Genomic DNA, 26300 nt, shown 5'->3' with positions numbered 1-26300 from the left:
ACAGCCACTTTTGTCCCTTTCTTAACTGCCTTATATTTTTTCCAATTATCTTCATTGCAACACATACTACTCTTTAAAACACTCATTTTTTGCCTTTATCTTTTCTTGTACACTCTATTTTACCACCAGGACTCCTTGTCTCTTAGTCTTATCTCTCTAAATTTACCAAAACTTTCTTTTACTGTTCTTATAATAACTTCAGACATCAAAACAAAACAAAAATAAAAAATAAAAACGCAAATTAAATACACCTAAGATTTTTAAACTCTTCTTGTTTACAAATTTGAACTATGTAAAAGAAAATTTAGGTGTTTTATTTGATTTCACAAGTTTATTATCCTTAAGTATTAAGAATAAATAATTGGTAATATAATAATTATTAGTAAGAAAAGATAATACCCCTTAACTTGCAGAAACGTTAAAAAGACACACCTGAAAGGTTTTGAAAGGCTAAGAAAAACCTCAAAATTCTCGCTCTCCAAATAATTAAACTTGTGAATATGTTTAACCTTCAAAACATTTTTCTCCTCTTCAAAAATCAAACTCGTAAACACTATCAAGGCCAACATACAACCAAAAAAGAGTCGAAGAGTAGGGAGTAGGGAGTAGGGACTAAATTTTAAAGCTACAATCGGATTGATGTATTTTTTCAGTTTGATATGGGCAAACAGGACCAAAGTGCAATCATTGTTCCTAAGTAAAAGTACAGCAATTGCATCGGCCAGTGTTATTTTGCAATGTTTTGAATTGCTTCGTTGGAAAATTTTAAATCAAACGTTTAAGCATCGTGACCCGTGACTACGTATTTAAACCTCAAATAAAACATTAGAACAAGTAGATAACAAATCCAAAACAAAAATTGCTTATATCACCTCTTGGTTCTCCTACATACATTTCTTGGGGGGGAAAAATAACCAGAGAGGCGAACTTACAAGAAAATCATCACGTTTGGGGTGTGGTAAACTCAACATGGAAACAATTTCAAACAATAACAGATAAGCCAGTAAGGTCTGGAAATGTAAAGGTTAATGGTCAGCTTTCAAATGTAAAGTAACTTCTTCAGTGTAGCAAAAGAATGAGCTCTGCTTCAGACCTCGATTATGCATATCGAATAACCATCAATATTTTATGTAGTCTGCATGGAAGGTTGAAAATGATGACAAGAATGTAATGTGTCATCTTAGGAAGACATGAAAATTCAAATTTTAGTTGTTAACAAGTTGTAACCATGACGTACTGATATTTGCAAGGAAAGAACCCTCGGAAGCACACTACGAAGTCACTGATAAGTATATACGACTAAAATGGCACCCAAAAGATTTTTGTCACCAACAAAATAATCCCCTAAATGAGTGAAACTAGTCCATGGCCTTCAAAAGATATCTACTGTTTGACAAAATAATCTCCAAAAGAATAAAACCACCTTGTGACTCCTAAAAAGTGATTTAAGGTTAATTAGGGTTTACCATTCACATATTGTTGAGATACCAGTCAACATGAAAAATAGACCCTGACAATAACGAAAATGGATGAGTTCATTATTAAGCTATTTCGTCAACTAATTACCCTCTATTAATATAGCTGCCATGCTTCAAGCATGATATACTAGTATTTGCAAGTTTGCAACCACCTTTAAGCATCCTACCATAAGTTTTATTAATTTAAATTCAAAAGATTATGTCAGTTTTGATGGCAAACCAATGAATTTGTATTGGCAAATAATATTAGTCTGCATCTAATGCGCATGAAAATGAGATGAACACCAAGACGGGCACTGAAATACTCTTACGCCATCAAAATTGATTCCAAAAGAAAGAAACTACAAAAAAATTCCCAAAAGATATAGGATGCTTGTCAAAAAGGTTCAATCATGAATAAATTCCATGTTTGTTTAATAATAATTTGGTGCATTCTAGTATGCCTATATTACGGTGGCTATGGTGTTTCAAAAAGTGTTGTTAAAATTAAAATAATGCTTTTTATTATTTAACAATGCTTTTTAAAGAGGTTGCTAAAAAAAAGTGAAATCAAAATGTTAAAAAAAACATGACTTTAATTTAAACAACACTTACATAGCCACCGTAGCTACTATAAGCATAGACATACTACCTAATAATTTACTCATGGTTTAACTATTATTTTGGCAAATGACAAATATCTTTTGGGGGAGAATTTTGTTCTTTTTTTCTTATGGTCCTTTTTGTAAGCGCTAGAACTTTTCAGAATCCATTTCGGTGCTTAACCCATATGACTACCAACCTAAAGAAGCATGCGCAGCTGCTCATGGCACGCATACTCTACTTCAGGTTTACCCCATCTTATTCAGTTCCTATGCTCTACCCTCTAAGCAATTGTCTTTTTCTTTTTTTCTCTTTCGAGAACTTTACCTTAGAATGTCATGATCGGAATTGGGTCCTATAGTACCAAATAGTACATTAACTTCCATTCTGACGTCTACTAACATATGCTTCCAACTTCCCGGTTGCTGACAATATGAGACCTACAAGGGAAGCAGCAGAAGATACTTAACATAGTATAGACAGATGTAAGAAACTTTCAAACAGGACATGAAGATGGTTAAAAGAAGTTAAATGACATAAGGACTTTAGGTTGCATTCGGATTTTGTCTGAGAAAAAATAGAAATGAAGAGACAGAGATAAAAGGACAAAAATAGATATTTTATGTTCCCACTTTTAAGAACTGAAGAAGTATAGAAAATATAAGAATTTTCTGTTTCTAGGACAAAATAATTGTGTCTCCATTTTTGTCTCCACAACCAAACGAATTTCTGTATCTACTGCTTTTATATTTTTATACGTAACCACTGCCCCGTCTTTATTTTTCACATTTCAAAAAACATTCAAGTATCAATTCAAATGAGAATGCAATAAGTATTTTTAGGCTTAAATAAGAGATTATGTAATAACAAAGGTATACTAGGCGAAAGGTTAATGTTATCCGCATGTCACACAAGCTAATATTAATGGTTTCTTGGCTCCTGGTTTATGCCTCATGAGTTGCAAGTTATGAAAAGACAATTCTGAGAGTGGCCACTACCTAGAAACAAAGCAGAGGGTCTTGCTGGCCGGGATTTGAATTCTGGATGAAATTGCACACCTACATAGTATGGATGACTTGGAAGCTCTAAGATCTGTGCCAAAGAAAATATATTAAAATCCAGAAATTATTATAAAAAATGATAAAATAAGTGAATTCTGTGTAGGAATAACAAATAAATCAGTATCCAATTCCACTTTGGTTCTAGTAAATATTGTTTTGCCTCAAAACATTTCTCAGCCATAAAACTAACCTCCATCCGATTTCCTGTTTCATCCTTCCCAACAAATTTCAGTCCAGCTTCTTCTAAAGTTCTGATAACATCTGGATTGACCTGCATAATGTTAATGCAAAATTACAAGAGTTGTACTACATGTGTCTCTTGCAATCACCAAAAAAAAAAGGTACAAGGTCAAACCTCATATCTGTGCCGATGTCGTTCATCAACATATGCTGAATTGCCATACCTAAAAAACAGCAGCAAGCATAGTGAGTGCTGACAACGCATTCCAATCATATAATTTTTATAGCAGTTATTAAGGAAACCATAAATAACGCTGTCACTAGATATTCAAAGCCAGGCTATAGTCTTGCAGATGCTACACATGCTCCTATGGTAAAGGAAGCAAGAAGGGAGGAAGGATTTGTGTGTTTGGTGGGCGGACTGGTTAATCAATGTGAGCTACTCCTTCCCTATCATCACTGACTAGGGTATAACCAAATCGTGCCCTTTGAAACTAGAGCAATGCTGAGAATTCTAAACAGGCCCTAAAATTCAACATCAAACTAAATGATGATTATCAATATCAACAACCACATTACTTATAGGCGTACTCCAGAAACACCACTGGCCCAAAGCAATGAGTTCGGGATATTAACATACAATGATACCACCACAAAAGCTATATAATGGGAAATACAACATACGAAAATGGTATCAATTTAGGTAAGAATGTACGCAAACTGCTATAACGTATTTCTGTATCAACTGTACCTAGTTAATATATAGTACTATGAGTTTTCAAGGCTCCCAGCCTCCTCTATAATGATTCTATTTCTAATTGCCCAAAATAGTCTCCTCACCTCTCCAATAACAGAATACATCTCTTGCTTTGGCAGGTTGGCAAATTATTTACAAGAACCAACCAAACCAGTGATACGCTCAAGTAGAATTATGTATACACCTGGTTTATAAGTTATAACTGAATAGGTTCGTAATAGAAAAGGTAACTAATTAAAGGGCAGCTACATCTACAAATTTATTATTTATTCAACTATCACTTAAATAATAAAACATAACCAGATAGCTACTTCACATACAGCTTAGAAGTAATACAATCAGGTGTCTGTAGAAGTGTTCTTCGAGATCCAAGCCTCATGGTACTTCCCATATGTGTCCGTGAACCCTGTTTATAAGAAGAAAATGGAAAATAAATGTCAAATATAGTGGTGGTTGGGGTGGGGGGAAGGCAGGGTGAGGGGCTCAGAAATGCATACTTCTGGCATGAAAATCACTACGGGGTTTGGTGTTTGGGCATCAAACTCTACACTGTTTGCTCTTTCCAGGCCCAAAACCTAAGATAGAATGTCAAGTTATACAGCAACAAAAGCATACAGTTCTAAAGCAAAACAGAAATGATACTTACGGATCTAGCAAATTCAATAACAGAAATTTGCATTCCCAAGCAAATGCCCAGGTAAGGAACATTGTTCTCTCTGGCATATTTGGCAGCCAGCATCATACCTTTGACACCACGATCTCCAAAACCCCCGGGAACCAAGACACAATTAGCCCTCTGCAAGTGACAATTTTCCAACAATGAGTGAGTATGTGACTACTGATTCAAGTGCAACATATTTCTTTATGAATCCAATTTCAAAGATGGTCTGACAATTCCATTGATAGTCTCAAATAACAAACAGGTATAATAAAATGTGCTAAATCTAGCAACATTAATAAAGTAAAAAAAAAATCCCCAAGCATCTACCATGTTACTCCAAATATAATTAATTACATTCCATAAACTGCATGTGCTACAGTACACATACCTTGAGAGTCTCCCACGCAGTAGCATATGCTTGTGGTGTCTGAACAAGTAATGACAAAATAAAGTAATTGTTGTTATGTTCACAATGACGAATAACCAAATTTCTTGAGAAGCAATTTGAAAGGAACTATTACAGATTTAGCACTGTCATCTTCAAGGTCAGAAGCTGCAATCCAGTCAATTGATGGCCTCAATGACAATGCAACACAAGCATGCAGAAGGGCCTGAAGACACAACAAACATTGAAAACATAGTTAGATCCTTTTGTGGGGGGGGAGAGAGAAGAAGGGGGAAAAGAGAATAAAAACAGGAATTAAACAATTAAAAACAACAGTTGTGTAAGAATGTCCAGATTTTTACTAGCAGACAAGGGCATCAGATTTATAGAAAGAGCAAGACTCAGTAAAACTATAAAGAAAAATTTAAATGTAATTACCAGGTAGTCTATAAATTCCTCAGCCTCATTTTCTAAACAATGTTGACAGCTAAATATAAATATACCAAATAATCTTTGCTCAAATTCTCCATCAAATACACTTCATCCAGATCTTAATGTATAAACATAAGTAAAAGTATAAAACGCACCTTTATAACAGATAAATATGAGTCTGTTAGACCAACATACTTTCCCACCATCGCAATCTTCACCTGTAAATGTCAAATAGGCTCTAAAACATTGAACAATATATTATAATAACATTAGGTAAATCAAATGCAAAGTAAACATATTGTACTAACAGAATCAGTAATATTATCATATGTCTCAGCCATCTTTGTCCATTGCTGTAAAGCAGGAGATGTAGCCTTTCTGAAAAACAATTATGATGGTGAATTAGATTGAAGTTTCCTGTTATTATTATCTTCCTTTAAAGCCAAAAAACAGATAATGACATATCCACCATGTAGTGCCCAAACATAATCAACTATATTGAGAGAGACGAATATATCCTGCTGTCTCATACTCCAGTCATGTTGTATAATCTGGAAATGCATTTAGTTATATTAGATTAGAGTTAATTTTATTGTAGCATGGGCACCGCTCATGCTAGAGTAGTTACAGGAATAAAGCAGCAATGTAATACTTTATGAAAGGGTTAACTTTGATATCTCCAAAGGAATTTATCAATTGATTTTAAAGTAAAGTAAGTTTTCTTCTCTTTCCCCTGGCTGTTTAGAAAACCACGAACTGAAGCAGGGCTAAGTCCATTCCACTTCAGCTATAATGGCATTTGCTGCAAGAGTTCTTGGACTTTCAAAAGTTAGAGAGGTAGCTAACAGAACATTACTGGACTTTCAAAAGCTAGAGAGGTAGCTAATAGAAAATAATGCTTACACAAGAGGACAAATTGCACAGTCACAAATGAAATCTTATGCAAAGATCCCAAATGGCCCCAATATATATAGACACACTATCTATTGGACTACTTTCATAAAATTATAGCGTGAATACTATTGCATGTAGACATGTAGTATACAGCTAGGATGAACAGTGAATATCTTATTTCATTGAGAGAGAGAGAGACTGCAGGCGTGGGGTGAGGTTGGGTGGACAAATGGGCTAGGAATGTTAGTTTTCTTCACTTTCCCGGATGGGAAAGTGGAAAACAGCCATTTCTAGACTGCTACATATTTTGTGACACAGATTTTATCCTACCATAAGTTGCATCCATGACAAAATTCACAAGTAAAACTGTTTATCCTTCTGCAGTGATAGAAACTAAATAAATAACTCACTCCAGTAAGTTCAGCTGCTGCAGAATTGAATGGTGAGCATTTTGGTTCTGAAAATAGAAGCCAATCAAAAAGAAAATCATTACACAAAACAAATCAAGACAGTCCAGCTACAACCGAACCAATACTTAGCTAGAAACCCACCCTAAGTAATAGGGGAATATGCCAAATATTCGGTACATCATGGATATTCAGTATATTTTCAACCTGCAAGGGAACATGCAGAAGATATGCATCAATATCTGATGCAGTGAAGCATTATTCAGATAATAGCCAAGCTATGTTCACCAACAACTTACTGGAACATGGCAAAACTGTGAGAGTTTATCCTTTGTATTTTGCAGAAGAGGCTGCCATATTGAATAACAGGTTTTCAGCAACAAATATAGCCAAAATAACACCGACGACACAAATGTCAAAATAGAAGGATTCTGAAAAACACTGGGAATTTCCTACAACTTAAGGAAATTCAAGTAACCTCCATGTTTTCCCAAATTTAGAATTAATTAAGAAAGAACTATTTTTTACCATCATATTGCCTGAATACTGCACCAAATATAGCATTATGGAGATGTAATTGTCACATCACGAAAGCCATATCCAGATAAGCTAATAAGTAGCTTGAGAAATAGCACTATACTTGAAATTGTAAGAAAATTGAAGAAGTGTATGTGTTTTGGATGATTAAACTGTACATTACACTATATATAGACACCTGGTGAATATTTCCTAAAATACCAACACTCAGTTTCTCTGCAAACATATTTACCCTATCGGCTTAAAATTGTAAAGAAATTTAAATGCTCTATCGGATTCATAATTTCTAAGGTATTTACAACCAATAATTTTGGAAACCAAAGTCTAAGGGTCAATAACAGAGCATGTGCCCTTGTATATGTATAATGATTGTAGTAGAAGTTGGTCAGAACTCAAATGAAAATGTTAGCAAAAATTTTCATCCCCTGAATATTATATTACTTATTTGGTGAAAAACTAGTATGAGCATATTTTCTAGTATCTCTGAATATAAAACATGCACGAATAAAAGGTCAATAAATTTCAATAATGCATCTAAATTCCATTATTACTAAGATGGAGAATCAAACATTATTACTCTAGAATTAGAAGGAGGAATAAATCTGCTCCACAAAGGTTCAACATTAAACTATTAAGGTCAAACATAATTCAGTTAAGACGAAAAATACAGCAAAGAAAATATTTATCATTTATATTCAATGCTCAAAGTAGAATCTGAATTTTATAACAAATGTTTATACCAATAAAAGAGATCAGAAAGCATTTTTTATGTACGCTACCTATAAGACTCTAGCAAACAATTGTTATATAGAGTAAGACTTTTGAAATACAACCAGGTACCAAAATATGGAATGACATACCTCTGCAGAACGGCATGCTAAGAGATGAGGGGTCAGGCCTAATGCTCTAAGTTCCCTGACACTGTGTTGTGTAGGCTTTGTTTTCTGGAATTAGGATATTGTACACAATAAATGAGAAAGAAATCTGTTTTAAATAAAAGTATGCAACAGTAGTCCACAAATAACTAAGTATTACTTGCTCTCCCACTACACCCAAAACCGGTATCAGGCTAACATGGATGAGGCAGAAGTTGTCAGGCCCTGAGAAAGAATATTGAGAAAAATGCAAGAGATGTATTATATGACAAGATACATACACTTCATAGCCGCATAGAGAAAAAGTTTTTTTATAAAAAAAAAGAATCATATCAATTAATGACTTCACTGAACCACACAATAGCATTATGCATAATAAATTAATGATGCAGTGATGCAACACCATTATACGTGACTGGAACAATGATATAGCATGTAAATAAAAGAATCATGCAGCAAATTGCCCTGAAAAAGAAATGTCCACACACTGAAGTTATCAAATACGTTTTAAACCCCTGCCAAGCTTATATGAATTGCACAAGAGGTAACCATAGAAGTTTATATAACTAAGGAATCATTGAAAATGCTTTTTCTCACAATAGAAAATTGAAAATGCTTCTCACCATAGAATAATAAGCCAATGATAAAATTAAATTAATCAATAATTTCCACAAAACCAAAAAAAAGGCAGTGAATAGTATGAAAATATATCAAGTAACGTTATTCTAAAATCATAAACATGCTAATCTAGTGTCATACCCACTGAAAAAGACAACTGCCTTAGAGCCTCAATAAATGGCATAGATTCAATGTCCCCTGCATAAAGAAAAACAGACTCCTCCTTTATCAACTGTAGTGGATATTGCAGCATAAACAGAATCATATTTAATTTAAAGAAAAAAAAAAGGAGGTGGGGGAAGAAAAAACTTACCAACTGTACCACCCAGCTCAATCACACAAACATCTGCCGGCCCTTCCTGCCCATCGACCGGAATTGCGGCAACTGATTGAACCCAATCCTTAATGGCATCAGTGATATGTGGAACAACCTGTTTCAAAACGCCATGAAACTCAATAAGAGTCGACATGCAGCCCTGCAAGCAAAACAAACAAGTAACGACAAATATATAACTAAAAATCACCTGAACAGTTTTTCCAAGATAATCTCCTCTACGTTCCTTCTCAAGAACAGACTGATCAAAACAAAAAACCAAACACAAACAAAGCGTTAAACCACAAAAATAATTAAAAAAAAAAAAGAAGAAGAAGATAAAATCAATTTCCACAGAACAATTACTTTCACAAGCACCTGGTATATTTTCCCCGTGGTGATGTTGTTATCCTTCGTAAGCGTAACATCCAAGAAGCGCTCGTAATTTCCCAAATCCAAATCCACCTTTAATTAATTTTTTTTTTTCAATTTTCCAAGTCAAACCAAAAACGACTAAAATAAAGTAATTTTCCAACGGCACAGCAACTACAAGACATGCAAATTCAAATTCAAATTCAAATTAATAAAAGAAAGAAGAATAGAAACCTCTCCTCCGTCGTCGAGAACAAAAACCTCTCCATGCTCAAAGGGAGACATGGTGCCAGCGTCAATATTCAAGTACGGATCTGCATACAATAATAATAAAAATGAATAAATAAAAAACAGAATGTTTTTAAGTGGAAAGAAAAAGAAGCATTGATGAGAGAGAGAAAGAGAGAGAGGTGTAACCAATTTTGATGGAAGTTACGCGGAGGCCGCACGCTTTGAGAACCACTCCTATGCTGCTTGCTGTGACGCCTTTCCCAAGGCCACTAACGACTCCTCCACTGATCAAAACGTACTTCATTTTTTGTTTGTGTTTGTGAAATGGTTAGTTAGTTAGTTGGTTGGTTGTGTTATGTGAGTTGGTTAGATATGGGGTGGTAGAAGGGTGAGAGTGAGAGGCTCTCTTTGTTAAAGTGTAGGCGCAAAGCTATATGATGGAGGCCGAAGCTGAAGCTGAAGCTGAAGCTAAAAAGGTAGCAGTCACTTTCCGAATGCAATTTTAAAAAGAGAAAACCTAGATAGAGAAAAAAAAGGAAAAAGAAAAATGGTGTGTAAACCTCAGGCTCAGGTACTCGACTAACTTGATCAACAATTCGACAATTTTCCTGCTTACGCAAATCCCAAATTCGTCTTGAGCAAATTTAAAATCCCTAACTATGGATATTAGAGTATATACCTAAATAAATTCTTAAAAAATTTTGTATCCGAAGTTTTTGTCTATAAAAATTTTTTATTATATTCTTAAATTTTATAAAAATAAGACATATCTACTTATCAATCTACTTAATATATTAAAATTGGATTTTTCCCCAACTAATGAAAGCGACGTGTCGATCTCTCATGATTCCATTTTTCCTCCAAAATGAACTTTTCTATTCTCTATTCTAAATTATTTTATAAAAAATATATTTATTATAATTATATTATAATTAATATTTAATGAATAATACATAATTATACTAATTTAGGAACATATCTTTATTTTTAGAAAGTATTATTTTTATGTAATTAAAGCACTCTTCTCTCTTCTAAAATTATTTTTAGAAAAATATATTTATTATAATTATATTACAAATAGTATTTAATGAATAATACATGATTATACTAATTTAAAAAAATATCTTTATTTTTAGAAAGTACTATTCTCATGTAATGAAAGCATTATTCTCTCTTCTAAAATTATTTTTAGAAAAATATCTTTATTATAATTATATTATAATTAGCATTTAATAAATAATGCATGATTATACCAATTTAGAAAAATATCTTTATTATAATTATATAAAATAATCTACTTAATATACTAAAATTGGATTTTCCCCCAACTAATGAAAGTAATGTGTCAATTTCTCATGAATTTATTTTCTTTTCAAAATAAAGGTACTATTCTCTCTTCTAAATTTATTTTAAAAATATCTTTATTAGAATTATATTACAATTAGCATTTAATGAATAATGCATAATTATACTGATTTAAAAAATATCTTAATTATAATTATATAAAAAGTTAAACATAAATTTATAATTCTAATTACTATAAACATGATACTAACGTTCATAGTGGTAAATTGATATTGCAATAATTAATTTCTATAATTATTTTTGTATTACTAAAGGCTATATATAGTATTTCTTTGTGGTTAGTGAGTCTAAATCTAAAAATCAAAGCATTTTTTTTCTAATCTGTTGTTCTTTTTTGATTGGGCAATTGTTTCTAAGGAGTTTTGTAGGTCAAGTTCAAGTCACATCCCCTCTACATTTTCTACGTTTGTCCAAAAATATTCGAAGTGGAGCATATAATAAGATCGAATTTTCTCAATTTAGGTTCAATTTTGAAAAATTCCTGCCAACCTTGAAGATAGGGGTGAGCACGGGTAGCGGGTACCCGATTACCAGTCCGAACCCGAACCGAACCAATTAAATTGATTCTGAAACCAACGGATAATCGGGTCCAACCCGAACCAAACCGATAACTTTTGTTAGTGATTGGTTCGAATATCGGTTTTGGGGTGCGAAATCCGAACCAACCCACGAACCCGATCATATATTAATTAAATAAAAAAAATATATATGGTTTTTCCATTAGACAATGATTATTCATTATTAATATGTTTGAATTTTAATGAGTTTAGTTTTTAATGTATTTGGTGTTTAACATGTTTGGATTATTTCTATTGATGTTACATGTTTATTGTACTTGTTGAATTTTTAAGATAAAAATTTGGTTTTTTTTTTATAAATTTCAAAGTCATCGGGTACCCAATTACCCGAACCAAACCAATCCGTTCTTAATCGGTTTGGTTTGGTTCGGATACATGTATAAAAAATACAAATCCAAACCAAACCGAACCAATTATATTTTGATCAGTTCAGTTCTAATTTTACCATAAATCTAAACCAAACCGACCTGTGCTCACCCCTACTTGAAGATGCAATTCAAAGATTGGTACTATATTTAAATTTTTTTTCTCTTAAGCTTTTTGTATTAAAAATAATTTTATAATATATTGTATTTTTTTCAGAAATTACCGGTCTTTTAGTGCATTAATGCAATGCCATTGAAGAGAATAAAAGTCAATTTAATTTGACAATTTTAACAAGAAGATAATCTGAATTTGTACCGATTCTAAGTATTCGATCTTATGATGTTATTTCGGTTGGTTGTTACGAGAATGACTCTAATCTATACATATCTAAGGATTAGAATAGATTAAATATTATTTAAATAATTTAGTTCTAATATTAGTATATTAGTTGATTAAATTAGTTTTAGAGAAATTTAAATTATTGTCTCAATTTATGTATTATGACCATAGTTGTCAGAACCGAACCGGTGATCGAACCGGTCAGGTTACTGGGTCACTGGGTCATTGGTTCAACCGGTGGGTCACTGGTTGAACCGATAGAACCGGTCGTACGTAAATAAAAAATATAAAATAGAAAAAAATTGAATAAAGTGACAATTAGGTCTATCCTTAAAATTTTTTACTTCAAATTAATTAGCCCTTGAAAAAAAATAAAATATCAATTTAGTCCTTCAAGATAGTAAACGATGAACACATTACGTCCCTCCATTAATTTTTCATGTGAAATTTAGTGGTGATGCTTAGATGTCCCTACTAATTAGTCTTAAGTCGAAATCTTCGAAGACCTACTAACTCAATACTCTAAAAAATTTAAAATAAATATCTTTACTAATATTTTAATATGTAAATGTAAATATTAAAATATTTGATACTTATTTTAATAATTCTATAAATTCTAAAGAATTAAAAAAATGAGTATAAAACAAAAATTAAATTAAATAAATATAAAATAATTTAGTTGTGTATGTATATAATATATAGAATAATTAGCACATAAATTTCCAAATGAACACACTATACAAAACCCACTGCATGCATTTTTGAATATTTGAGCACCATAGGACCGGCCAGTTCACAAATTTTATCGAACCGGCCGGTTTCGTCCGGTTTGTGACGAACTGCCCGGGTTTAAGCGGTTTGCTTCCTTCTTCGGTCTAAAGTTAAAATCGAACCGGCTAGACCATCGGTTCACCGGTTTTTCGGCCGGTCCGGTCCGGTTCTTACAACTATGATTATGACTATTCTTTATGGATACGTTATTTTTAAACTTTTTAATATGATTTTTTTTTAAGTTTGTTTTCTTTTTTGATATATGTATCACTTTCTTTTTTTGTATTTCAGATTAATAATGCAATTATTAAGAGAAATGTAATTCATCAATAAATTAGAATGATTAAAAGTTTAATTAAGATTAACTAACATCTGTTTTGGACACAAGATTGATTAATTAAGATTAAGGCGTGAAAAAGAAAAAAGAGTCACAATACGTGGTTTTACTTTCTTACTAATATATAAAAATACGTGAAAGAAAAAAAATTAAAATATCACCATTTAAAAAAAATTGTTAATCATACATATGAAAAAAAATTGGGAAATATATATGGATATAAAAAATAGAAAATTATTACTCGGTTATAGAATAAAAAATAATCATATATATATAAAAAAAATCATCATAACAAAAAATAATTAACATATGTGCCTTAAATTTTTATATATATATAAACAAATATTTAAAATTATTTAACAAAATTAATATATATGTATAGATAAATAAAAAAATTATTATAATTTATAAAAATTACACCTATAATGACATTAATAATAAAGAATAAAAAATTTATTGAATGATTGTAGACTCAAAAAAAATTAATTATGATAAAAAAATTAATTAATATACACGATTTAAATATATTTACATACAATTAATATATATATATATATATATATATATACATAAAGAAGTATTTAGAATTATTTAAAACAATAAATATATTCTAAAAATAAAAAAATTACTAACTAAATAATTGATATATATATATATATATATATATATATATATATATATACAAAAATTAGTATGATTTATGAATATTATGCTGCAGATGATGGTATTAATAGAATAACAAAATCAGTATAATTATTGTAGGCTAAAAAAATTAGTTATAATAAAAAAATAATTAATATATGCCACTTAATATATGTGTACTTAAATAAGGGAAGATTTAAAATTATTTAAACAAAATAAATAAATATATCCTACGAATAAAAAATCATTGGCTAATCGATTAATATATATATACTGGTAGTATATATATTGGTATTATAAATAAAAAACCATTAAATAAAATAAATAGTATGTTTTTAATTTTGGGAATAAAACGTTAATAATTATAATATAATAATTTGTTTAATTATTAATATTTATAATTGTTATTTTAAATCATAAATTTAGAGAAAAAAAGTAGATTAACAAAAACGATCAATAACTATATTAGAGTTGATACACAACACTAGATTAAAAAAAAAATAAACGCAATTACTACAATTTAAATTAATTTTAATAAAATAATTTAAAATTATAATTTCAAACTTCATACGTGCATAGTACAAATTATTGAACAATTTATTATCATGTACATGGCACGGATTATTAAACAATTTCTCATGTGTTTTTTTTTTCAAAATAAAAATATTATTTTTATTTATAATTATTATTCTTTATCAACTCTTTCATTTAAACACTAATATTATTTATTAATTTTTTTTATTTTTATTCCTCACATTTATTAAATTTCTTTTCAATAATTTAGGAATTAATTGTTGTTATTTAATTAACTTATTTTAGGTTTTTCCTTATTAAAATTTTAGGTATTACCTCAGTTATGGTATTAAGACTTTGAACATAATTTTAATTTAATTTTGGACAATATCAAAAATATATATATATATATATATATATATGATATTTTAGGTATTAATTATTATTATCTATTAACTTATTTTAGATTTTTAATTATTAAAATATTAGATATTAATTATATTCTGTTTATCTTGTTAAGCCTTTAGACATAATTCCAATTTAATTTTAGACAATGTAAGAAGCAAATATATATAATATTAAATTAGAATAGTAGATTTTAATTTTACATAAAATAATATAATAGATATAGAGTATAAAAAAATTTACTTGACAAATATAATTATTTATAATGTGATATTTTATTACGATAATATATCTTTGTGCATTGACTTCCTATATATATATATAGTTTGTTATTTTTCCATTACATGATATATTTATTATTATATTTCAAATTTAGAGTTTCTTTGATCTAACATTACAGTGAAAAATAGTAAACAAAAAAAAGAAAAAAAATATATAGGAACATTCTGAACATGATTACTGCTAATCTTTTTTTCTTTAGTTTTTAAATATATTATTTATTTTATTTATTTAGAGTAATAACTAAATTTATTATAACTATAGTAAAATTATCTTTAAACTATTAGTATTATTAGTAAATTTTTAAAATTATTGACATATTGTTAGTATATATAATAAGCAGTAAATTTTTTTTCATGTTTATTATTTAAAAAATTTATAATTTTCATATAGTCTTTATTCTATTTTTTTTTTCCATACCTAATGACTATTGACTACGATCCTATTCATAGTATCACTTATAGTAGATTATACGAAGAGAAAGTATGAAAAATAAAAACAAGAATTATAAGGCTATAAAAAATTTCATTCAAGTTTGATAAGAGTAAGACGGTTTACATAGAAATAGTTCTAATAGATGATAAGATTAATTGATTCATTTACTAAATTTTTTCAAGTAATGCCAAGTTCAATTTATAAATAGAGTTTAATTTTGATGCACTGACAGTGTAAAGCATTTTACATAGTCGTGCAATCACACTCGTTCTTTTGGATGACCATTCACGCGGTCAATGTGAAATGTATTTATTTTTATTGATGTGTCATTACGTAATTGGATACACGTATAAAACTACTTTACACTGTTAATGCATCAAAATTAAATTCTTATAAATATTTGTAGTTCATATTTTAAGTTAATTTTATAAGTACACCATTTCACAAGTCAAAGACAATTCTTTTTAATAGCTTTGTAAATGCTAATAGCTTTTATATTTAATTTATTTTGCAATAAGATAAAATTCATTGTTCAATCAAGTCAAAGACAATTCTTTTTAATAGCTTTTATATTTAATTTGTTTTGCAATACGATAAAATTCATTGTTCAATAAAAAATTATTTGACAAAAATATTTGAGAATGAATTGGTAGAAAGGAAAGTCTATGTCTTCTCAAATTTTGAGATCGAGAAATCAAGCGAAATATATCTTCTAACTGTACAAACGTACAAAATATCTTTTAAGATGGAGTCAGGTATAGTACATTTGGTCGATGATCGTAAAATTCTGGACAATCATTTTAATTTGCTTGCTCATGCTGATATTTTGAAACAAACAAAATGAACGATTCTACTTATTTGGTACATAATTAATTTATATTAACCCACACAAAATTATTTTCCTTTTGATTTTAAGTTTTGCCAAAAAATTGTATAATAGCATCATTTTATCGATAACAAAAATTTTAACAGTTTATTTATAAAAATATTTGAAATTGTATTGTGACTTTTTTAAAGGTATATCATTTTATTAATATACTATTGTTAGTTTTATCGTTTAATATAAAATAAATCAGTAAATTCTTTTTATTTTATACACGTTCGAAGTTATAATTTCTTATATTATTCATTCATTTGTCCTTAATTTGGTACTTTTAATTCAATTTTTTTGTTCAATTAGATGTTATTAGATTCTTGACTAGAAAAGAAAAACTCATATCATGGTCAAAAATAGAGAGAAGTGACCAGTATATTGTGATTGATCTTCATGATTTGGGTAAAATTTTAATATGAATATTTCTTTAGATTATAATTATGTGTTGTGGTGCAATTTTTTTTTCTTTACATATTACTACTTACTCCCTTAATTCTCGCATTCAAAAATGAGAAAAAAAATAAGATGTACACTATAAGATCAATTTACAATCTAATTACTTGATCATCTATGTGATCACCAAGCAACCAAATACATAATTTATTCTCTAATTTATAAAATTTAACAAATACATTGGTAAACATATTGGTTTTATATTTATTTATATATTTTATTTATTTATGTTATATTTGTAATTATATTATATCTATTTTTATCAATATATCTTTTTTTAAAAATATTGTTAGTGTTAGCACATTGTGTATTAAATAAATTAAATGATAGAAACACGTAACTATTTTATATTTCAGTCAAGATTAAGTAAAATACTGTAATTTAGACTTGCAATATCAACATATTAATAGTAAAATGAAGAAAAAAATGTAATATTATATCAAAAAAATTTTAAATCATAATTGTAATTTATGATTGAAATCATAATTTAAATATTTTAAACAGGATAATTTCATTTAGAGAATTCATAATTCAAACATAATTTTTATACACTTAATAACTACATTCAAGTTAATACATTTAATACTATATTTAAAAAAACACGAACAATGCACATTATATTATTTATTTATTAATTAAATTATTACAATTCAAATTAATTTTAATAGAATAATTTAAAATTATAATTTCAGTTTTATCACGTGCATGGCACGGGTTATTATACTTGTAATCTATACATTAATTAGATCTATTGTTTTTATTCGGACAAATAAATTCTTAAAAATATAACGAAATAACTTATATATTTTATTTTTATAAAATTCAAAAATCTCAACATAATAAAAATTTTTCAAAGACCAAAATATTCGATGTAAAATTTCTAAAAAATCTATTTAAGTATATACTCATACAAATTATGTAGTGAAATAAATCATTGGGACTTATAATTTAATAGAATTTTTCTCCAAAAAGAGAGATAAACTAGTGATTTTTACTTATAAGATCTATTTATTTATTTAATATCTACATAATTAAAAAAGTAATGACAAATTTATTACTATTATTATTATTATTATTATTATTATTATTATTATTATTATTATTATTATTCCTTTCACGTAATATACTTTAGCTTTTTCTAATTTTCAATATTAAAATATAAATTAAAAGTATTTAATTATCCCAATTTACGTAAATGGATAAATATAAATTTAAACTACATTTCTTTAAATATTATTTATATTGTGATGTATTTTACCTTAGTAATATGGTGAACACTCATATATAATTGTCTTTGTATTAAGTTGAGAATTGAAAATAATTGCATGAGTTTCACTCACTAACATATAATAATTTCATGTGTTTATTATGTAGTTGTAGGATTATAAGTGTTCATAACATGCAGCGGAAGTAATAAAGTAATTCTATTGATCTATTTTGTGCTTAAAACTTTATTGAAATAAGATGGGTTAGATGCCAATACCTGAGTACCCTAGTGAATGAAAATTTTCTCCTTCGATAGTACGAAGGTACTATATGTATCCACACCGAGATTGATTCTTGTTGTCAACTCATTGACCAATGGATTTAACTGAGAAATTTCTTGCAACTCCTTGCACCAGCAATTCTTCACTAAGAATTGGAATATCTGTGTATGTAGAGGTAAAAGAAAAACTTGTGTGTTCTTTCTTTTATCATATACACATATATATAGTATGAGATTGGTGACTGATTTGTGAATCATATTACAATTTAATTTGAAACAGAATCAGTTGGGATCTTATCCATATTTAAAACTCATCATAGAATAAATAATTAATTATTTAATATTCTCAATTATCATATTATTATATTCATGGTGCTAGCAAAGAATATAATAATATTCCATTTGAATTAATATAATTATTTATTTGATCTAATCAAAATAATAATTAAATGATTATTTACCAAGGATTAGAACACTCGTTAGTGTGTGACCCCATAGATTCAATACTAAGCGGGTAGTAAATTAGTCATACTAAATTTACTAATCAAGGTTGGCGTCTAGCAACGCTCCTTGACGACCTGATAGTATGAAGTAATAATATTTTTACTAAGAACCCAAGATGAATAAAAAAATACAACTCCTTCCATCTTTTCAGCTCTTGGCTAACTTTTAGAGTACGATTTAATTGTCAAACTCTAACTTGTTACCATTATTATAATGAATTATGAATGACTTAAGAAACTCATTTCTTAATTCATTCAAACCCCTTTACCAAGGCATTGTTTATTTCATTCATTATAATCGTAGAGCTCAAACTCATTACTATAGTTGATGGGTTCTATTTTGACTAATCATTAATTTTACAAGTATTTAAATCATACACAATGTCCATTCAACTAACACCGTAGGGTGTTAGGTGTCCGGAATCAAAGTATAACAAATACATTGTCAATTACTATGATAGTCGCAGGTCAAAGGAAAATTCTAATATTATGTTCATCATAAGAATATCCTATTGACAAATATACGGTAACTATAGCCATTAGGAATTCTTAGAGTGAGTCAGTTCAATGGTTATATCTCTATATATACCATTTATATATATATAATTTAATAAATGAGATCTATTAATCTTCATCCAATGAAGGCTATTATATATATATATATCCGAATCACTAATGTCCTATTTTTAGTGATTCTACGATTAAGAACAATTTAAATTAAAAGTACTCAAAAAACATATATCTCATTATTACGATCCCTATCGTAATTATTCGTTTCTAATTTTAATTAAGGACACTATCATAAATTATAAAAGTTTATTCTTATAAAAAGAAATAATAATAATAATAATTCACAATAGTATTTTGTTGGACATACACACTTATCTCCAACAATAGCAATAGTCAATAGATTTCTTTTATAACTTAAAATTATTTACGATCAAACTTCATAAAAATAGTATAATCAAATTAAATATGTGTACATGTAAAATCAAACTTTATAGATTATATTATTGAATTCTCTTTATATTTATAATTGAAATATGAAGAAAAATATAAAATATAGAGGTGGTTCATTCTCTTGTATAAAAAATTTTGATTGTTTTATGGTGAAAATTTTGATTATTTTGATAGTTAATTATTTTGTAAAAAAGTTCTACATAAAATTTATATAAATATAGGCAAAAAGTATAGTAGAAATATAATTTGTGGTATTTATATATAGAGCATCTTTTATTACAAAAGATTATTGACTTAATTTTTTATTGTAAATTAGTGACTTTATTAGATAATAATAATAATAATAATAATAATAATAATAATAATAATAATAACTCTTATACATGAATTACGTGCAACACTATCTTTTACAGCAATTGCTTAAATAATAATTTTAGCTAATTAAGACATTTTCTTATCAAACATTTTATGATATACAATACATCATATATTAATTTAAAGGTGAATGTAGGGATGTCAATGGGCAGGGCGGGGGCAGGGGATGCCTCCCTACTCCCCATCCCCGTCCTCAGATTTGCTCTTCATCCCCGCCCCATTTTCCGCCGTGGGAGAATATTGCTTCCCATCCCCATTCTCCACGGGGCCCCATTCCTCGCATGGACTCCATTCCCCATCTACATAATAGTTCTAACTAATTATTAATTTCCATATAAATAGAGCTACAAGTATCTATCTTATACAAAAACTGCAAGATTTTATACTAAAAGTCTAAATGATACGATGGTGACTTCTTTCGAAATAACGCAATGGAGGGACGCAACGATGAGCTAAAGAAAAAAGCAGTGGACGAGGTGGGAGACGCGGCAACAGAGAAGAGAATGGACACGACGGTAGAGTTACAAAAAGGAACGCCGCAAATAGAAATTACGACGCGGTAAGGGTAATGGCACGGTGAGGTGTGACGATGCGGTGAGAAGGGTGACGAGGGGGTGGCTGCAGAGATGTTGGATGGAGTATGGACAGCCTTAGAGATCTCTGAATTGAAGAAGTGTTATGCAAATAAAGATTAGGAGTTTTGGGTTTCTATATATGTGTGTGTGTGTGTGAGAGAGAGAAATGACTAAAAAACATATATGAGAAATAAACTATTAAGGATAATTTAAGGAATTCATAAATTTTAGGGAATAGCGGGGACGGGGCGAGGATCCCCGCTCGGGTCTCCGCGCCTGCTTCGGGGGAATTTTATCCCCATCCCATTCCCGCGGAGAAAATTTCCCACAATCGGATCCCCATTCGGGGCAGTCCCTGCAGGGATCTCCGCGTCTCGGAGAATTTTGCCATCCTTAGGTGAATGCTATTCCATCGTCTCTAAAGTAACATGTAAGTTATCCTTTTTTATGTATCATATTCTAATTTAATGTTATTTTAATACATTTGTTATATATTTATTAAAACAGGGATGCTACACATCCATGTAACTATGTAACCAAGTTGGCCCAACACCAAAAAAATCTAATACCATTAAATGAAACGTGAAATACACGCGCCCAACACGCATGAAATCGCTCTTGCCCAACACTTCTTCTCTTCTTCTTTTTCTCTTCTCCATCACGCATCTTCTTCTTCTTCTTCTTCTTCTCACGCTCATTTACGCACGGAGCGTCTTCTTCTTCTTCGCCTTCTTCTTTGCGTTCCTCCTCCTCCTCCTTCGCGTTCCTTCTTCTTCACGTGTTTTCTCCTTATCGTCATTCTTTTGTTGGTATTGCTACTGTATTTTTTTGTCTTTTCCTCCTTCTCTCTCTGGTGAAGAAGCAGTAGAAGGTGAGGAAGAAGAGTTTTGAATAGTGCAGAATGAACCGAACACAATACTCATGGTGAACCGAACACAGTATTCATAGTGAACCGAACATAGTACTCATGGTGAAACAATTGTATAGTACTGAGTGAACGAAACATAATCCATTATATAAAATCAAATTCAAACAGCCTTCTGCAGAATGAACCGAACACAATACTCATGGTGAAACAATTGTATAGTACTGAGTGAACGAAACATAATCCATTATATAAAATCAAATTCAAATAGTTTTCTGCAAAATGAACCGAATACAGTACTCATGGTGAACTGAACACAGTACTCATGGTGAAACAATTGTATAGTATTGAGTGAACGAAACATAATCCATTATATAAAATCAAATTCAAATAACTGCCTATAATTTACATATTATCAATTCAATTCAAATTAACAATTTCATTCCATTCAATTCGATTCAAAATTGAATAATCCAAATTTTGTTAGTTTGATTCGTTGCATAAGAGTAATCCAAATCGCTCCCCATTCAACTGATTTGAAGTTGAGTCATTTATTGTTCGATTCAGAAGTGCAGATCGAAGAAGAAAATGAAAAAGAATAGGAAGAAGATAAATGCAACGTAACCAGATCGAAATAAGAAAATAAGAAGATGAACACGACCAGAAGAGAACAATGAAGGCAATGTAGATCAATAAGGAAGAACGCGAGCAGAGAAGAAGGAGAAGGAGAAGAGGTTTACGTTGAGTAAAGTTTTAGGTTGCAGCACATTATATGTAGCGCGTGTATGACAAACGAGTGAGGGGTGGGGACGCGCGTGTGGAGAAAATTACTTGGTTAACAACCATGTAAAAAATACATGGATGCAGAGCTTTTCTGTTATTAAAATATGAATTTAAATTTTTTTTTATATTAACTAAATTTTAAACTAAAATATTGATGTGACAAATTAAAAATAGAAACACGAATTAGTATCACCGTGAAAATTTTCAATTTAAAAAGTTTATCGTGTCAAGTAGATTTTAAATTTGAAAATTTATTCTATACAATTTGGTTTAGAATTATATGAAAAAAAAATTGAAACACTTTATATCTTGTTTTTTAAAAATTAATGTAACTAGTTTGCAATTATTTTTTATGAAGGTCTGAATTTTTATTTAATTTTTGTTAGAAATGAGAGATTTTGTGTGAAAAATAAAAGAGTAATATATAACATTATTTTTTAAATATTTTGTTAAATTTCTAACAAATTTTAATGACCTGAAATCAATTTCTTATTTTTTATTTTATTAGATAAATTAATTATCCAATAAATTTTATTAAAAATTTAAAATAAATAAACACCTATTAAAATATGACACATCAAAGAGAATAACTTACATGTTATTTTAGAGAGAATAGAGTAACATTTACTTAATTTAAAATAATATTTTCGTACATTACACAGGTTTTTCACTAAGCGATAAAGAGTGTAAAGGCATATTGTGCTTCATATTTCATAGAAGAAAACAAATATGAATTACAATAAAAATATTGTTTTAGTCATTTTACTTTGGACATAAGACAATATACAGGTAAAAAAATATATAGAATTTCTTTATTGAGTCATGCTAGTCGAATATTATGACAACCATGATTATTATCTTTTAAATTTTTAAATGTTGTCAAATTCATTTTGGGATTATATTATTTTTCCTTTTTTGCTCAGTTGAGTTAATTAATCTTATATATTATCTATTTCAAATTATATAATAATGTTAATTAAAAGATAATTTTTGTAAGAGTAAATAGTCATTTTTTATAGTAAAAGATTGAGGTGCTGACAATACTGACCACGACTAATTTAAATAAATTTTGTATTTAAAAGAGATTATATCCGTTTGACATTTCTAACTATACGTTAATCTATAAAATACGCTGTTAATAATGTCATCCAAACCCCTTCTTTCTCTTCGAACACTTTCCTTCTTCTTCTCATCTTATTTATCGAATCAAAACTCTAAATCACCATATTCCCTTACTTCATTTCCATTCCCATCGTCACCACTCCCAACATGCCCTCCATTTCCATCACCACTTCCATTGTCATTGGTGTATCGGAATATTAATGAACCAATTCCCAACGAAGTGAAGCCAATCGGAACTCTAGAACGTAACCGCTCTATTGAAGTCATTGACGAAAGTCACAAAGGCGAAAGCCCTGACTTTCAATTTAAAACGGTACGTTTAATTTTGGTGCACATGCGTTGAAGTGGAGGAAAGAAGAAGAGGAGCATGTGTCTAGTCCAGGGAGAGTAGAATTGAAGGTGAAGCGATAGATTTGGGTTCCTAAATCAAGGAGAGAACATTGTTCGTGGTTAACACTAGTGGGGTTATGCATGATGAATAGTAATAGTGTGAGAGTATGTGAATGAATGTTTCTATTTTAGGATAATGTTACAAATTGAGAGATGGAGGGTTAATACTTAATAGGTTGCAAAGAAAAAACTGTTACTCTTTCTTGTTGTTGTTATTGCAGAGAGAGACAGAAAGAGAGAGTGAGAGTTGGTTTGTTCATACTTTATAGACTAACGTTTGATTAAAAATGTCAAACGGATATAATCTTTCAAAATTACAAAGTTTATTTAAATTAGTCATGGTTAGTCACTACAAAAAATTCGTCGAATAGCATCGGATTTACTGAATAGGTCCCTGACCTTTTGTCCCGCGGGCATTTTCGTTCTTGACCATTTGAAAATACTTTTAAATTCCTGACCTTCACAAAACTTAGACGGATGAGTCCCTCTGACGATTGGTTTTCTGCTAGTAAAGAGTTTTATAAAAATAATCGCGTTGTAAGTATAGCTTCTAAACCAATAGAGAATCCTTTCGTACAAAAATTTTAGTTGTCACTTAAGCAAATCCAATAAAATTTATAACCGAAGTATTTAAATCTCAGGTTGTCTCTCAAAGAATTGCAGGGAGGTGTGTTTATTATTGGTTATGAAAAAAGTATCTTTTTGGGTTTTTTAAGATAAGAAGCAACAATAGTAAATGGCAATGGAAACAAACTAACTATAAAAACTCTTGGCAAGGTATGAGAACTGAAAATTTCATTCTAGTTATCCTTATCAGGTGTGATGAGAATTGTTTATTGCTCCCACTTAGTTAACCCTTACTAAATAAAGGAAAGTCAAGTGGATTAATCAATTTGATTCCTCAAGTCCTAGTCAACTCCTGTGGAAAGACTAGCTTTAGAGGGATCCAAATCAGTTAGCAAATTCTAATTTTCAATCAACAGTTGAGTTTGATAACTCAAGTGTCACCAATTACTCAACCAAAGCAAAGGGGAAAAAATCTAAATTATTTATATCATAAATAGAAGAAAGCAACCATAAATCTGAAATACCTTGCATTTAAGCATAAATTCAAATCTAACATGAAGAGTTCATAAGCTGATTTGGCAACATAAGTAATTAACAAGTAAAAGCATTAGAATAAATAAAAGTAGAAGAGAAACATAAATTAAAAGAACATTGAACCTCGAATGAAGAAGCAATCCTAAAATTAAGAGAAATCCTAATCCTAAAACCTAAGAGAGAGGATAGAGCCTCTCTCTCTCTCTAGAAACTACATATAAAACCTAAAATTGTGAATATGAAAGTTATTTTGATGAATGGATGCATTCCTCCACTTTATAGCCTCTAATATGTGTTTTCTGGGCCGAAAACTAGGTCAAAAACAGCCCAAAAATCGCTCCCAACATTTTCTGTTAATTCTGTAGATCGCGAAGGTCACGCATACGCATCAGTCACGCGTGCGCGTCATTTGGCGAATTTCCTTGTCACGCGTACGCGTCGTCCACGCGTGCGCGTCATCTGTGCAGACTCCAATCCACATGTTCGTGTCAGGCACGCGCACGCATCGCTGCAATTTTTTCCATTCCGCGCGCTCGCGTGAGCCATGCGTGCGCGTCGGTACTCGCTGGTCATCTCCTTGGTTTCTTGTGTTCCTTCCATTTTTGCAAGCTTCCTCTCTATTTTCTAAGCCATTCCTGCCTTATAAACCCTAAAATCACTTAACACACATATCACGGCATCGAATGGTATAAAGGGGAATTAATTTTTGGTAATTTAAAGGCCCAGGAAACATGTTTTCAATCATAGCACAAGATTAGGAAGGAAAATGTAAAACAATGCAATTAGTATGAATAAATGTGCAAAGACTTGATAAAAACTACTCAATTGAGCACAAGATAAACCATAAAATAGTAGTTTATCAACCTCCCCACACTTAAACATTAGCATGTCCTCATGCTAAGCTCAATAGAAGCTATAAAGGAGTGAAGAGGAATGGTAGAATGCATGAAATGCAACCTATCTATATGAATGCAACTATATGCAAAATGACTTCTACCTA

At 29.8% G+C, this 26300-nt stretch overlaps 1 protein-coding gene across 3 annotated transcripts; it reads right to left on the bottom strand.

The window, feature by feature from the left end:
* Positions 1–805: 805 nt before the first annotated feature.
* On the bottom strand, positions 806–10438 carry LOC112776176 (uncharacterized). Of its 3 annotated transcripts, none has more exons than XM_029295606.2 (23): positions 9970–10438; positions 9787–9866; positions 9559–9645; positions 9392–9442; positions 9181–9298; positions 9009–9065; positions 8410–8474; positions 8235–8318; positions 7137–7187; positions 6982–7044; positions 6841–6887; positions 5845–5914; positions 5692–5754; positions 5241–5330; positions 5108–5146; positions 4705–4854; positions 4556–4633; positions 4379–4464; positions 3477–3525; positions 3312–3392; positions 3059–3152; positions 2388–2500; positions 806–1135 (listed from the first exon to the last, which is right to left on the bottom strand). In XM_029295606.2, exons 1-22 carry the CDS (start codon positions 10085–10087, stop codon positions 2436–2438), a joined length of 1686 nt encoding a protein of 561 aa, XP_029151439.1. In that variant the 5' UTR covers positions 10088–10438; the 3' UTR covers positions 806–1135; positions 2388–2435. The 3 variants fall into 3 exon arrangements, with proteins under 3 accessions (XP_029151439.1, XP_072083399.1, XP_029151438.1); XM_072227298.1 differs by having other exon boundaries at positions 9547–9645; positions 9970–10239; XM_029295605.2 differs by lacking the exon at positions 806–1135 and having other exon boundaries at positions 1632–2500; positions 9547–9645; positions 9970–10239.
* Positions 10439–26300: the final 15862 nt, after the last annotated feature.

Source organism: Arachis hypogaea, chromosome 19 (assembly GCF_003086295.3).
Source record: "Arachis hypogaea cultivar Tifrunner chromosome 19, arahy.Tifrunner.gnm2.J5K5, whole genome shotgun sequence".
NCBI classification, from domain to species: Eukaryota; Viridiplantae; Streptophyta; class Magnoliopsida; order Fabales; family Fabaceae; genus Arachis; species Arachis hypogaea.
This window is presented reverse-complemented; position numbering and strand designations above follow the sequence as displayed.

What these genes read in the sequence shown, in the direction of transcription:
- LOC112776176 (XM_072227298.1), bottom strand. Translation starts at nt 10,087, where the DNA reads ATGAAGTACGTTTTGATCAGTGGAGGAGTCGTTAGTGGCCTTGGGAAA. An exon ending in GCAGTTGTCTTTTTCAGTGG is followed by an intron (nt 8,475 to 9,008) that starts GTATGACACTAG and finishes ATTCTTTCTCAG; the next exon opens with GGCCTGACAACTTCTGCCTC. An exon ending in AAGATGACAGTGCTAAATCT is followed by an intron (nt 5,147 to 5,240) that starts GTAATAGTTCCT and finishes TTACTTGTTCAG; the next exon opens with ACACCACAAGCATATGCTAC.